The following is a 14,510-nucleotide window of genomic DNA, read 5'->3' on the forward strand; positions in this document are numbered from 1 at the left end:
AATAAATAAATATTGTTATAGTTTTAACAAAATTAGCAAATGCAATATTTTCCTCTAGATTTAACTTAGCAGTAGACAGTTACTCTATTTAATAATAGACTATACTTTGGAAATAAACATGATTATTTAGTTGTTTTTCCGACTTGGTTTGCCTACATATCATTAAGTATCCTCTTTTTGATGACTATTAATGAAAATATTATCAATGAAATATCATTGGGTTTAGGAATATTTTCATATGTTTTTTCTCTGCCAGGAATTTATTTTGCAATTAAATGCTTTGGTACAGATCCAGGTATTCTTAAAAGAGGTAATTTGCAACCTCCATCTGAATCTGCTGAAAATGATATACATCACCCAATAGCTTAAGATATTGGACTTCTTGAAAGTAATAAAGAAACAGTAGAAGAATTGAAAGAATTTGAAAAGTCTAATGCAGCATAAGGTGAAAAACAATCAAAGCAGAATGAAACAGATGACAGCGAAAATAGCTAGAATTCAAGAAATTAAGCATAAGATTAAGAGAGTAATTAATCAAATAAACAAAAAGATGAATAAATAATGGAAGCAATACGTTAAATAGAATAGCAAAATGTGCAAAATAATAAGGTAAGAGGAAATTTATTTTAATAAAGATATTGTAATACATGCAAAATTATGAGACCTCCTTTGTCCTCTCATTGTGGTCACTGCAACAACTGTGTTAAAAACTTTGATCACCATTGTTATTTTATGGGAAATTGTATCGGTGAGAGAAATCAAAAGTATTTTGTATTATTCTTGTTGAGCACACTAATTTGGTCAATTTATGTAGAAGTCTTCACTATAATTGAAACAATATTTGCTTTTCAGGATAATTCATATATATTTTTGGATATGATTCACAATCCTTATCTTATCTATCCTTTTATTTTCTTTTCAGCTCTTACAGTCGTTACTGCTGTTATTAGATGTCATAATTGTATTAGATAGTGGATTTTTGTAGGGTTTGTATTGCAAATATTAATAATAATAGGAGATAGTTATTACAACAATATGGATGTCCCCTTTGCTGATAATCCTTTAATTTGTTTAGTTATGATAGGCGCATATTTAGGCGTAATACTTTTCGTACTTCCTTAAGCAAGCTTAAATCTCAGTCTTGCATGTAGAAATCTAACTCTTAAGTAGGAATCATATATCGTATCTTACTAAAGTTCTGAACATAATGCTTCAAATCCATCATTTTCTAATTTTTGGAAGTTAATAACTAGGCCTAAAATTAAGAGTGAAATTCTAAATTGAAATTTATTTTAAGTTAATTAATTATTAAAAAATATTTTTTAACTTTGCAAAAATGCATTTTAAATTTGAATTAAAATTGTTGAAATAAAATATTAAATTTTATAACTAAAATAATTTGTTCAATACATTTTTATTCTTTTACATTTCTTAATTTTTCATTTTTTTTAATTGAAAATGATACATAAATTTTATTTTATAATAATTTGTTTGGCTTAAAAAATTCTTTTTTCATGAAAGCTTTTTTAGCTTATATGTTTTGATTTATCACATTTATTATTTCAAATAAAATATGTTATAAATATAAAATATATTTTTGTAATTAATAATACTAAGTATTAATACCTTAAACTATCTATCTTTTGTAGAAATATCAAAACTTCTTAGTCAATAAAATTATAATTTAAGGCCAATTTTTGAGAAAAAACATTTTTTGTCAACTGGCCTTAATTAATGAGAATGCACGGTATTTACATAATTATTTTTATATTTATATTAATGCAAAAAATATCACAACTTTTAAAAATTAATGTGTTAAAATAAGTACATACTAAGGGTATATTTATTTTTATTTTTAAAAATTAAGTAAATTTACTAATGTGTATTATTAAAAAGTAAAACTAAAATTAATAAAAATTATTTTTTTAATAGTAAAATTGAAAATTATCAAAAAAAATAAAATTTAAAAAAAATCTAACAAGAGTATTTTGATAGTTTTAGCAAAATTTTTGAGATTATAATACTTACAATTATTTTTTATTTATTTATTTATTTTAATTAAAAATGATTTTATATTATTTAGAGTAAATTATTTCATAAAAAAATAATAGAACTTAAATATTTTACAATTGTGAATCAAGCAATACAAAAAGATTAAATAATATATATTCGTTAAATTTTAGTTTAATAGTATTAAAAATGCTTTTATGATCACAGATAAAAGTTGATTGAATATCATATTATTTAGGATTATAATAATTTATCGCAATTTTTAGTTTCTTAGTATAGAGTAGTTTATTTTTAACTGAATTTCGACTAATAAATTATATCAAAGTATTAAATAATAGAGCAAAACAACACAAAAGCAAATTTGGAGCAAGCTGTGTTTATAATTTTGTGATAATTAATTTATTAAACAATAAACAAGATTAAATACTATAGCAGTATGAAGTCATCAAGTTTTGGATTTGGCCAGAATAAATTTTCTGTTAATGCAAAGGCAAATGAAAATGAAGGTTTAGAAATTGGGTTTAAAGATTCCAATTTAGATATTGCAAGCAAGTAGCAATAGTAATTTTATGATAAGATAGAATAAGCAAACTAGATAGGAAAATAGTTATCTAACAACGCATCATCTATATAAAAATAAGCAGGTGATTTAGCATCAAATGCAGAAAAGCTCTCAATGAAGGAATTAGTAAAAACCTAACATATTTTTGAATTAAAATACCTCAATAGCTTTATATTTTATAAAATTTATTAAGCATATTAGTCAACAACATTTTTTTAAAAGATTTAGACTTATATCACATAAAAAAAATAGAGATTACAAATTTATTATAAATTAAAAATATTTTAATAAATATAGCGCTATTTTTTTAATGAATAAAATTGCTATTTTACATTTGAAGCTAGTTAGAAATATTAAAATTTATTTTATCTTATAATAAATAATTAGGGAAAAGATATAAATGTTGCTAAGTCAACTGTTAAATAAGCAGAAAACATTTCTTCTTCTATAACTGGATTTGGAAAAAGTATAAAAAATGCTGAGAATGCTTTTGAAAAAAATATATCGACAAATGCATCTGTAAATATTGATGGAGGTTTTAACATTAAAGTGAATGATAATAGTGCATTTGGGTTTTCAGGATTAAAATCTGTCTAAAAACAAGCAGAATCTACAGGCAAATAATTAGGATAGCTAGCTCAAAATGTTGAAAATATAGGCGAAAAAGGATTGTCTTTGAATAACTCTCTCAACTCAAATTTAATTGGAAATCAAAGCATTAAAATAAATGAAAATAAATTAGGGCTGCCAGGATTTAAATAGGCTTCAAACTTATCAGAATCCTCTATAAAATATGCAGATAAAATGATAAAAGATTCAGAAAAAGTATATGACTCTACAAAAAATTAATATTCTGAAGCTGGAGGCTTGTCTTTCGGGAATACCAAAAATTTCTCTAACATAGGCGCGAAAGTAGATTAACTAAATCCTCTTGGACGCTTAGAAGATGAATACAAAAATGATTTAAGCAAAGTAATATTTATAAATAAATTAAATATCAAAACAATATTTGTTAATATCCTACAAATTATATTAATAAAAGGTAAACCAGTTCTCCAGTGATATGAACAAAAATTTTAATTCTTTAAATGAGAGTTATAATGAAGCAAATAGGTAAATTGGTTCTCTGAATCCATTTGTTTAGAAAAATGATTTGGCTAATTTTCATAATATTAACAACGGGTTTGAAAAAACAGTGAATGGTGTGAATTCTTTAGTAAAGTCTACTAATGGTTAATATATTAGCAAAGCTTTAGAATAAGAAACTTAAGATAATTCTGTTGATATTAGCTCTAGAGTAACAAAAATTAAATTTGATTTATAATTTTTATTTAATTAAAAAAATTGATTAAAAAATTTTTTTATGAAAATTAAAAAATAAACTTAATCACTTCTCACTTATACATATTTCGATGCAAAATTAAGAATCACAATTTTCTAATGTAAATGATCGAAAATACTTTTATACGCAAACACATATTTTGAAAATCTTAATTAAGGATAAAAATTTGCTCATTTTAATCCAAAATAAATTTAAAGATATTTATTTTTTTTGAAATAAAAATACATAGAATCCATTTTAATAAAGTCAATTCAACAAATTTAGACCAGATCCTGTAAATACTAATTAAAGTGAAAGTGTTTTAGCAGCAAAACAAGGCAAAAGAATATTTTAGTAAGAACTACCATAAAATAGTTTGCAAGTAATGAACAATGGTAAAAATTTAAACAGCAGCCAAGTTATTTAGGTGTACGATGAAAAAGTATTTAATTTTTGCATTGTTATATATTATATCAATTAAAAAAATACCACATTCATTTAGATTGTTATGTGTTTTCATTCATTTTTAATTTATTAATATTCTAATTTAATTAATTCTAACAAAATTTATCAGAATTTGGTTTATTTAAGTCATATTCCTTTTTATTAATTTACATATAAAAGGAAGAAAAAGTAAAAGCTGGTAAGATGCTTAAAAATATCCCATGGGCCTTGCTAGGTATAATAGGTTTATGGACATTTATATTTATGATATCAGATATTATAGACTATTCTAATTGGAAATTTGTTCAAGAAAACTCTTTAACAAATGTAGCTAGTTGGTATTCTTCGGATTTAAAGATGCAATAAGCTGCTTTAGGGTATAATGGAGGATTAGGAAGGAATTATATTTCACTAATTGATTTTATTCTTTTCTATTATATCACGAAGATTTTCTATAATTTATGGCTTACTAATGAATATTTTGCTGCAAGTACAATAAAAAATTTAGTAACTGTGGTGCTATTTTTGAAAGATATAACTGTTATAATTCTAGCACTTACAGCAGGAAATTACTCATCTTTTTCTGGATGGTCAGGTTTTGGGTTTTTCTGGCTTTCTACTTTTGCAAAAATTAGTATTATCCTAAGTTTTTCTAAAATATTTTTCTTTCGTTTAAATTATTTCAGATAATTTTCATAACAGAAGGATTGTTGTTGTCATATTCTAACTAATTGGGGTAATAGTTTATACAACTGGGCTTCAGCTGGTGGTTAAAGAAATGCTGAGTTAATGTTATCTTTATTAATTTTTGGATTATATATTCCTTTAATCCTCCATTGCATAGTTGGTATAATAGAATCTACTTATGTTCTGATCATTTGGATTTCTATACTTTTCTTCCTTTAATAGTTTATTTAATTATGCTTTGAAATATGTAAACCACGAAGTGAGCAAGGCAATAAGAATTTGGTATAAAGACTTTTGGACAGTTAAAAATAAGGTATATCTGAATTAGCAGGAAAATTCTGGGTTTACTTTACTTTGCTATATGTAATAATACCTGGAGTAGCTAGTGTTAGCTTCGGTGCTAATTTCAAGAATGCTATTTAATTCCACTTTAACGGCTAATAACTTATGTTTAATTTCTTTTCTATTCCTGCTTCTGGTAGTGGATATGAAGATACTATGACTTTTATTTGCAATTTACTTTCACTTATTTGATTGTAAAAAAGATATAGATAGATAGTATTTTTAACTGAATATTGATTGTAAGAAATTAAAAAATTTTCCTTGACACCTTAACATTTAAAAGAAGAAAGAAAAAATTAGTTTTTAAAATATGTTCTATAGATTCATAATATAAACGTTAATTTAATTGAAAAATCAAAATAAATAAAAAGCAAATTTGTATATAAGTATTTGAATTTTAATTATTATTATTATTATTACTATAAGTATTCCTTAACACTATATATTTTGTATAAATATAATATAAGATAATAATTTACTTCAATCTATCTTTATTTCTTTGTTCCTTAATATATATTCACAAACATTTTTTACTCAAATTTGCATTTTATTTTTTGTTTGTTTTTATCAAATATAAAATATTTAGTTAATATTTAACATTAAATGCATTAATAAATTATTCAAACTATTTAAATAAAATTTTATTTAAGATTACAAAGATGAAATAAAGAAATATTTAATTTTTCAAATTTTAGATTCGTTTGATTGTTATGTATTTGTTGTTTCTTATATTGTATTTTTATTTCTTTTATCTAACTTTTCATTCAAAATTTATATTTCTTACTTTCTTAATTTAAGCAACTCATATAATTACTGGTTTTCATTTTAGAGTTTATCATTATTTGAAGAAAAAGCTTGTATTTTTTATTTGAAGTGGTTTAGTTGCATTTGAGAAGCATCCTCTGAGTTTAACAATTATTCTTTTTATTAATATTGTAATAATTTAATTCTCATTTACTCAAATTCCATATTTATTATTTGAATTTCTTTTTCTTTTTCTGAAAGTCTTTGCATTAGAATCTAATTTTATGATTTTTATGTGTCTAATAGAGTCTCTACTCTATCAGCCTAAGGAAGACTGTTAATTTAAGAACGGAAACTCTCGTTTTCTTTCTAAAATTATAGAAGTAATTTCTTTTTGATGTCTATTTCTTCTGTTTTATACTGTAATTGTTTTTCTAACTTTTCATTTACTTTTACTACCCTTTCATTCTCAGATAAAATTAGATTTATTTTACCTATCAATTCAAGTTTTTCTTTATTCAATTCATCAATAGTTTGTTTTGAAGCATCATTTTTTTGAAGCTCTTCGTTAAACATTAATATTTCTTAATTATTTTTTAGAAGATTGTTGTATAAAACTTAATTTTCCTTTATTTATTCTAATTAGCTACTAATTTGTGAGTTTTTTTATTAGATTACCAATTCTAATTGCTGAATTTTTAGTATCTATTCTTAGTACTTGCTTTGAAAATCTTTTACTTTGGCTTGTAATTACTAATTTACCTCCGCAAGTTCTTGCACTTAGCTTTGGAATAACTACTATTTCTGCATTTCTAACTGATAATTGTCTTTTTCTTTTTAAACCTGAACATTTAGAGTTGCTATTTAAAGCTAGTATTTTTATAAAAGCTCTTCCTATTCAGTTATTTTTTTATTCATTTACTAAATTTGAAGTTATTAATCTTTTACTTGTTTATTAAAAGCTTAATTTTCCATTTTAAGTGAGTCAATAGTTAAATTTTTATTTCTATTCTCTTCTTAAAGTTGACTTATTTAATTTGTTAAATCAGATTTAATCTGAAGAAATGTCTCTCTTGTTACATTAAGTTCATTTATAATCACTTCCTTTGAATTTTGCAAATCAAAATTTTTGTCATTTAATTATTCTATTGAAAGTTATAATTCACTATTCGTTTATTAAAGCTACTCTATTTAGTTTCTTCCTTCTAACAGATCTATTCCTAATTTCTCAGTTTCAATAGTTGATTATAAATGCATTATCTCTAATTATTTTGATTATTAATTCATAGATATTTTATCACTCTCAAGTTATTTAATCATTTCATTTCTTTAGCGAATTTCTTTTGTCAAATCTTCTATCTGTTAGAGTTATAAATTTTAACTTAATGTTTTTTTAGCTATTTCCTCTTAAAAATTAAGCTTTTCTTAAAATAAACTATCATTAATTGTTTAAACTCTCTAGTTTTCTTCTAATAATTAATTGATTTTTATTTCATTTTCTAAGTTAATAGTTGCAGCATTTTCTTTTTATTTATTTAATTCTTTTATTTGTAATTGTAAATTTTCTAAAGCGCTATGCAATTCTTTTCGCCTTTATTCACTTTATTCTAAGCTTTGTTATTTCTTTTGAATATCTTACTCAATAGCTTATTAATTTTCAGTCAATTATTTATTATTTTTTTAAAGCAAGTCATTCTTTTCTTGAAGCTGTTTATTGTCTTCTTCGTATTCTATGATCAAATTTTTCAATCTCTCTATTTCTTAGGTAAGAAGTTATACCTTCTCAAATATCTCTTTATTTTTTTCAACAATTTCCAGGACATTAAATAACTTTTAATTATCTATTTACTTTTAATCATTATCTGACTAAGCTTGATTTATATTTGTGTCATTTTAGCTCATTTCATTTTTGTTATCTTCACTTAATTAATTTAAATTTTACACTTTTAAAGGACTTCCTTAACTATAAGCCTTATTTTCTAATATTTTTGTTGCATCTTTTTTAATATCCGTATAGCTATAGTCGCTTGATAAACTTCCTTATTTTGCTTTTTTTATTGTATTTTCATTCATCTAGACTATATTATCATTTTTATGTTTAATTGTTTCAGTTTGATCCTATACCTAGGTCTCCATTTCAAATTTCTTAAGCATATTTATATTCTTTTACATTATATTTTGAAATTATTGAGTATTTTAAATAAACTGAGGCACAATGTTAGTATTGCGTAATACTTACTATTAGATTATTATTTTTTGATTTTAGTTATTAATAGGATTATTATAAATTTAGGATTGAATTGAACCATATTGTGCTAAGTTACTATCTTTAATGAGTTGTTTATTTAATTATTAAATTTAATAATTCGATTATCCTAGTACCTTTATTTGATTTGCATCTTTCAATTAAGTAGTAACATTTTTCTAGTTTATATCATAAGAATTTTACATAACGCACCTAAAATCTCTTTTTTGATAAAAATTAACGATAATCACTATTTAATAAAAATCAATTCATAATAAAAAAAAAAATAAATAAATTACTAAATATTTCTTACTTTATGAATATGTGTGTTCAAACAAAATCTTATCAAAAATTTAAATGATTTTCAATTTTTTAAAATTGATACCATAATTAATATTTAGTTATTCATAAATTCTTATTAAGTAAGGCAAATATAATTAAGATTTTAGAAATTAATTTTCTTTTTATATTTATTAAATAAATAATATTAATAAAGAAATTATAATATATTGAGTTAATATCTATAAAAATAATTAAAGTAATAATTTATTTTATTATTTTTTAAAATAGGTTTATGTATATCTAAAAATTTTATTGAATACTATCGTTTCACTATTTAGAAATTATGCCTATTTATTTATTTTATTAATAAACTTAAAGTAAAAATATTTAAGATATTTTAGATAATTATTTTAGCTTTATATTGTTTTTTATTATTTCAATAGAATAAATATTTGATTTATTTTAACTATTTTTATGAGAGTTATCAATTATCAAAATTATATTTTAATTGAAATATTTTTAATTTTTTTCAAATTAAATCAATTCATTTATCTTTAAATTGTTAATAGAAATAATTTTTATATTAATTTAGTTTGGTGTTTAAAATAAGCAATGGATATTTAAAAATATTAAAAGTTAAATGATCTATAAAATTTTTAGCTTCAAATTATTTCTCACAAAAAATATAATCTTACATTAAAAACCAATAAAACTTATGCAATAAATAAAATTTTGTTTTTAGCTCCTAATTAATTCTTACAATAAAATAATCTTACATCAAATAACCCACAAACATCTGTAATTAGTCTAAAAACAACTTTTCTATATTAAGAGCTCTAACATAAGATGCTACTTAATGTTTACTAAATTGGTTTTAGAACAATAAATATAGGTAGGTATATTAAAATAATTCAATTTTATTTTTAATATAAAAACTAGATAATCATTTTAAATTTATCTAAAAATATGTATATAAATTTAATCATAATAGTTGTCAGCATAATTATTATTTATAAAAATGCCATAAGTTACAAATAAATTTCAATGAAGAAAATAATTCATGAATCTTATTTTACAATAACACTCCTAAAGCTATACCATCCAATATTAAATTTACATTTTCTTATATATTTTTACGATTATTTTAATAATTTTATTAAAAAAAGTGTAAAATAATTGGTCAGCTTTAATTAGAATTAGGATATTAAGAAAAATTAAAGAATAATCTTTAATAGAATTTTATTTTATTTTTTCACTTTAAAATGTTCAGCTTAAAACAACTTGGCTAATCTTAAAATAAATTTAATAAAAAAAAATAAATAAAATTTTATAAAAAAGCTATAAGTAATGAAATCAGTCACTCCTCTCTTAGCTTTATTTCTTGTTTTGAGTTTAATTAATGTTTAAGTATTAAGTGCTCCTACTCCACCTCAAATACCTACTTTTATCACTAACTAGACAAATGGTTAAAATTTTGAAACTTGCATGACCAACCTCTCAACTTCAAACCCTAATCCTTGTTCTAGTAGCTCAAATGCTAATTGTAGTACTATTTTGGGAACTTTTAGTACATGCTGGAATGGTTGTTACTCCTAAACTAGCTTCTCTACTTTTTAAACTTGCACCAATGGCTGTAGTGATACTGCTACTGGAAGCAGTGGAGATTCTTCTCTTAGCTCATTTATTAGCTCGATGAAGACATGTGTAAGTAAACTAAGCAGTCCTTCTTTATACGTATCATTTTATGTTTTTGCCTTATTTGTGGTAGTGTTTATTTTATGAGATTAATATAAAAATAATTAGTATGTAAATATAGAAATGTGTTATTTGAAAATGTTTTGATGTATTTACAATCTAATTTTAAATTTTTATAATACCCTTCTTCTAATCAATTTTTAATCATTTTAGTTGATTAAACTAAATTTTTATTTTTATTTTTAATTATCGTGATATATAAACTGAATATCGAAAATATTGAATGAGGCTACTATTTAGACTCAAAAATTGCAAGTCTAAAGGCAGAGTAACTCAAAAATATAATTGAAAAAGTTAATACTTTATAAAAAAAATAGTGAAGAATATACAAATATATTGATTTTTAATTTTTAAGTATAATTTTTGATTTAAGCAATAACTATAATTCTTTGATAAATATTAGTTGAGTAGGTAATATACATTTAATAAAAAAATAAGTATTATTTAATAAAAAAAAATTTTAAAGAATAAATTTTTATTTAATTTATAAAATAATATTTATTACTAAACTAAATATAAATTTCGAACTCTAGAAATAATTCTTTGAAAATAATAATAGTTTTGTACAAATAAATATGAATTAAATACCATTTGAGAGAGCTTTAAAGGATCTATTATGATCATATAAAATTTTAATAAATTAAATATAAAGAGAAATTTTTTAACTTTTAGTTTTTTTATTCTTGGAAAATTTGATAATTAATTGATCATTATTCATTTTATTTAAAATAAAAATCAAATTTTTTAGTAAAATAATTATTTTTTATTATCTATATATCTTATAGACCTTAATTTCTAATTAAAAAATATATATTTAAAGTTTAGATTTTGCTGATCTAATTTATTTTTAAAATTTTCTTGATTTGAGTGAAATAATTTTCAAAATTTATCTTCATTAATAAGAACCACGGTATTTTGTTTTTAAAATTACTAAATTAGTATTACTTAATAATTATATAAATTAACAAATTTAATGATTTTGATAAATCTTTAAAAAATATATTCCTATTTTTAATTTAAACTATTTCTTATTATAGCTACATTCTCGTTTGTATTTAAAAATAAAATTTAACTTTATTCATTTATTTATAAGTCTTTAATAAATTTTGATAAATAAGTAAAATATTTACTATTTGTAATCCAATAATTGTTTTAAATTATAAACTAATATCCTTTTTTATAATTTTAAATTTTAATTTATTTTTTAGGTTTTTGTAACCTTAACTTAAAACATAATTTTATTTATAGTATATGTCTCTCTTATAATAATCAATTTAGGATAGAGATTCTTAGTTTGTTAGTAGATTTTGTGCGAAAAATTATAACTTTTGGTTATAAGTTTATCATAAAATAAAAAAGTTATAATCTGATACTATATTATTAAATTAATTTTGAGCTAAGTAATTTTTACTTTCGTTTATTGAAATTGTTAGGAGAAGTAAAAAGGGACGGAACTAAAAACAAAAATATTACAAAAAGGGTTAAATAAAATTAAAATAGGAACTACAGATGACTGATACTGAGAATAATTAATAATATGATAATTATGAGGATAATAATAATGATTAGTAAGATGGATATTATGATTAAAATAACGAAGGCTATGAAAATTAATCAGGTAACTATGATGATATGAATTTTGATGATTTAGAAAAAGAAAGGCAAAGACTAGAAAACGAATTAGGAATCACTTAAAAAATTACTTAATCTGAAAGGCTAATTTAAAAGAAAAATTGGGAGCATGTAGATGAGCTTGGAGGATTGGAAATAGATAATAATTTAGTTTGTGATTTAGAAGATCATGATAGAGAAAAGATATTATTTGTTTGTAAAAGTCCTTATTGCGATGCTCCTCGTCGTTTATGTTGCGGTTATTGTAATCCTTTACATGCTACACATCTTAAACATCTCAACAAATTATAAAATTTTCGTGATACAAGTTTAAATTCTAGAGTTAAATTATAAAATACTTTAGCTGATTTCACTTAATTTGAAAGAAAATAGCTTATTGAAGGTAGCTTACTATAACTTATCAAGAAAAGACAAAAAGAAATGCTTGATTAATTCATTAAATTTTAGAATAACCAGTATAACTCTTTGCTCAAATTACTAGATGGTGCCACAGAAAATTATTTGTTTGAAGAGATGAGTCTTCTAAAAAGTATAGGAGGGTTTCATTAGAAGGTAGATGATATATTTGGTAAGGAATGGTAAGAACTTAAATCAGATGATGTGATGTCTCTAATTCGTTTACACGAACATTTAAATGAGTTTGTTGATCCAATTAACAAATTAGATGAGAATAGAGCTAGGTTAGCCAAGGATTTAACTGACACAATTGATAGTTTTTTTAACCATAACGAAGTTCTTGTTTCTACTCTTGAATAACAATCAGAAAATCGTATGCAAGAAATTTTAGATAAAGTGTATAAGGAAAATTTGGAAAACAAGCCAGTAGCTTATCAACTTAGTGAACGCCATAAAGATATAATTGAGAGTTCTGCAATATTTTAGAGAGGCTACAATACAGAAGGATCAACTAACGGATCCCCTACGAAAAAGAATTAGTCTAAAGAGTTTCACTCAGTATTGCTTAAAGATGATCATGCTCCTAAAGCAGGGTGGAAAGAAATACAAAAGCTCCCTCTTTGGGCAAAGTACTTAAGAAATGTTGAGCTTTGTAGTAAGAAATATGGATAATTCAAGAAGCAAAAAGATTTGCCTAATACAATGGACTTCACAACTCTTGGTCCACTTGAAGATAACAAAGGAGATATCTACATAGGATAATGGCGTCAAGGATTACGCTGGGGTCAGGGTACAATGATTTGGAAAAATGGCACGTATTATGAAGGAACATGGTAGAAGTCAAAGATGGAAGGATATGGAAGAAAAGTGTTTAAAAATGGAAATATGTAATTAATTATATTTTTATTATTTTTCTACAATTTTAATCATTCTTTTTCCTGATCAAACAAACAAACAAAAACAAAATAATAAATGCAATTTCATCAAGTTTTATTTAAATAAAATAAAATAAAAACGGTGAATTAAGTTTTTGTTAATTTTAGAATTTAAATTTATCAATTTATTTAATATATTTAATAAACTATTATCAATATATTAAGGTATGAAGGTGAATTTAAAGATGATAAAATGAATGGTAAAGGTGTCTTTTATCATGTAGGAGGCTCTAAATATGAAGGTGAATGGAAAGATGATTTACCTCATGGAAGAGGAGTAGAAGTAATGATAAATAATGATGTTTTTGAAGGAGAATTCAAAAAAGGATTAAAAGAAGGAAGAGGTAGATTAAAAGGAGCAGATGGCTCGTTAATTACTGGTATTTGGCAAGAGGGTAAACTACAGGGAAAAGGTGAGTAGCTTTATGCAGATGGAAGACTTTATCAAGGTGATTTTAAGGATGATAAAAAGGAAGGAGAAGGTGTCTTAACATGGAATGATGGCAGAAAATATGAAGGCCCTTGGGTTAAGGGAAGATAACACGGTATTGGTATTTTTATAAATCCAGATGGTACTAAACTTAAAGGAGAATGGATTAATGGTAATCGTATTAGATGGATAACACCTAGTAGTGTAGGAGGTAGCTAAAATAACTTAAAATGAAAACGATACCTTAGAAAATTTAGAAAATATAAAATTTTGAAATGTGTTATATGATAATTGTAATATATCTCTTTTAAAGAATTCCTCCTTTTAAAATTAATTAAAATTTTATGAGTATTTATTTTTACTTTTTCATCATTTGGTGTTTATTGTAGAAGTTAATTACGTATTATTAATTAGATTGACTATATCAAAATTTTAATTACCTTTATATATTATGAATTTTCTTATTGATTTCTTGATATTTCTTTTCCAAAGTCTTCCTGGCTAAAATAATCAGATCTTTAAATTTATTAACAGACTTGATTGCTTGGTTGGATTAGTAAATATTCGCTTGTAAGCAATCATATCGATTTACATTTCATCAAAGAAGAAGAAAAAACTAATGTATAAATAAATATTGAATGTTTCATTCGTGTAACATAATTACATGCTTCTTAACATGTATTTAAAATCTGCAATGCTTTATATGTGTAATAGATTTTTAATTA

The 14,510-nt window shown here is 22.7% G+C and overlaps 5 protein-coding genes across 5 annotated transcripts; 4 read left to right on the forward strand and 1 right to left on the reverse strand. All coding sequences in view use genetic code 6, as the record gives it.

Annotated features, from left to right (window-relative positions):
• Positions 1-39: 39 nt before the first annotated feature.
• Positions 40-1,284, forward strand: TTHERM_00193590 (DHHC zinc finger protein; the record flags this gene model as incomplete). The annotated part of the gene is made up of 1 exon (XM_001017112.1): positions 40-1,284. One exon carries the CDS (start codon positions 40-42, stop codon positions 1,282-1,284), a length of 1,245 nt encoding a protein of 414 aa, XP_001017112.1.
• Positions 1,285-2,446: 1,162 nt separating this feature from the next.
• Positions 2,447-5,558, forward strand: TTHERM_00193600 (transmembrane protein, putative; the record flags this gene model as incomplete). Its single annotated transcript, XM_001017113.3, has 5 exons — positions 2,447-2,698; positions 2,960-3,544; positions 3,615-3,869; positions 4,144-4,335; positions 4,518-5,558. The coding sequence occupies 5 exons, from the start codon at positions 2,447-2,449 to the stop codon at positions 5,556-5,558; spliced, it is 2,325 nt and encodes a 774-aa protein (XP_001017113.1).
• Positions 5,559-6,050: 492 nt separating this feature from the next.
• TTHERM_00193610 (hypothetical protein) lies at positions 6,051-8,603 on the reverse strand (the record flags this gene model as incomplete). The annotated part of the gene is made up of 1 exon (XM_001017114.2): positions 6,051-8,603. Exon 1 carries the CDS (start codon positions 8,559-8,561, stop codon positions 6,051-6,053), a length of 2,511 nt encoding a protein of 836 aa, XP_001017114.2. The 5' UTR covers positions 8,562-8,603.
• A 1,381-nt stretch (positions 8,604-9,984) lies between these two features.
• On the forward strand, positions 9,985-10,419 carry TTHERM_00193620 (transmembrane protein, putative; the record flags this gene model as incomplete). The annotated part of the gene is made up of 1 exon (XM_001017115.1): positions 9,985-10,419. One exon carries the CDS (start codon positions 9,985-9,987, stop codon positions 10,417-10,419), a length of 435 nt encoding a protein of 144 aa, XP_001017115.1.
• Positions 10,420-11,901: 1,482 nt separating this feature from the next.
• Positions 11,902-14,019, forward strand: TTHERM_00193630 (MORN motif protein; the record flags this gene model as incomplete). Its single annotated transcript, XM_001017116.1, has 2 exons — positions 11,902-13,307; positions 13,521-14,019. 2 exons carry the CDS (start codon positions 11,902-11,904, stop codon positions 14,017-14,019), a joined length of 1,905 nt encoding a protein of 634 aa, XP_001017116.1.
• Positions 14,020-14,510: the final 491 nt, after the last annotated feature.

The sequence above is a fragment of the Tetrahymena thermophila genome (genome assembly GCF_000189635.1).
Source record: "Tetrahymena thermophila SB210 genomic scaffold scf_8254617, whole genome shotgun sequence".
NCBI classification, from domain to species: domain Eukaryota; phylum Ciliophora; class Oligohymenophorea; order Hymenostomatida; family Tetrahymenidae; genus Tetrahymena; species Tetrahymena thermophila.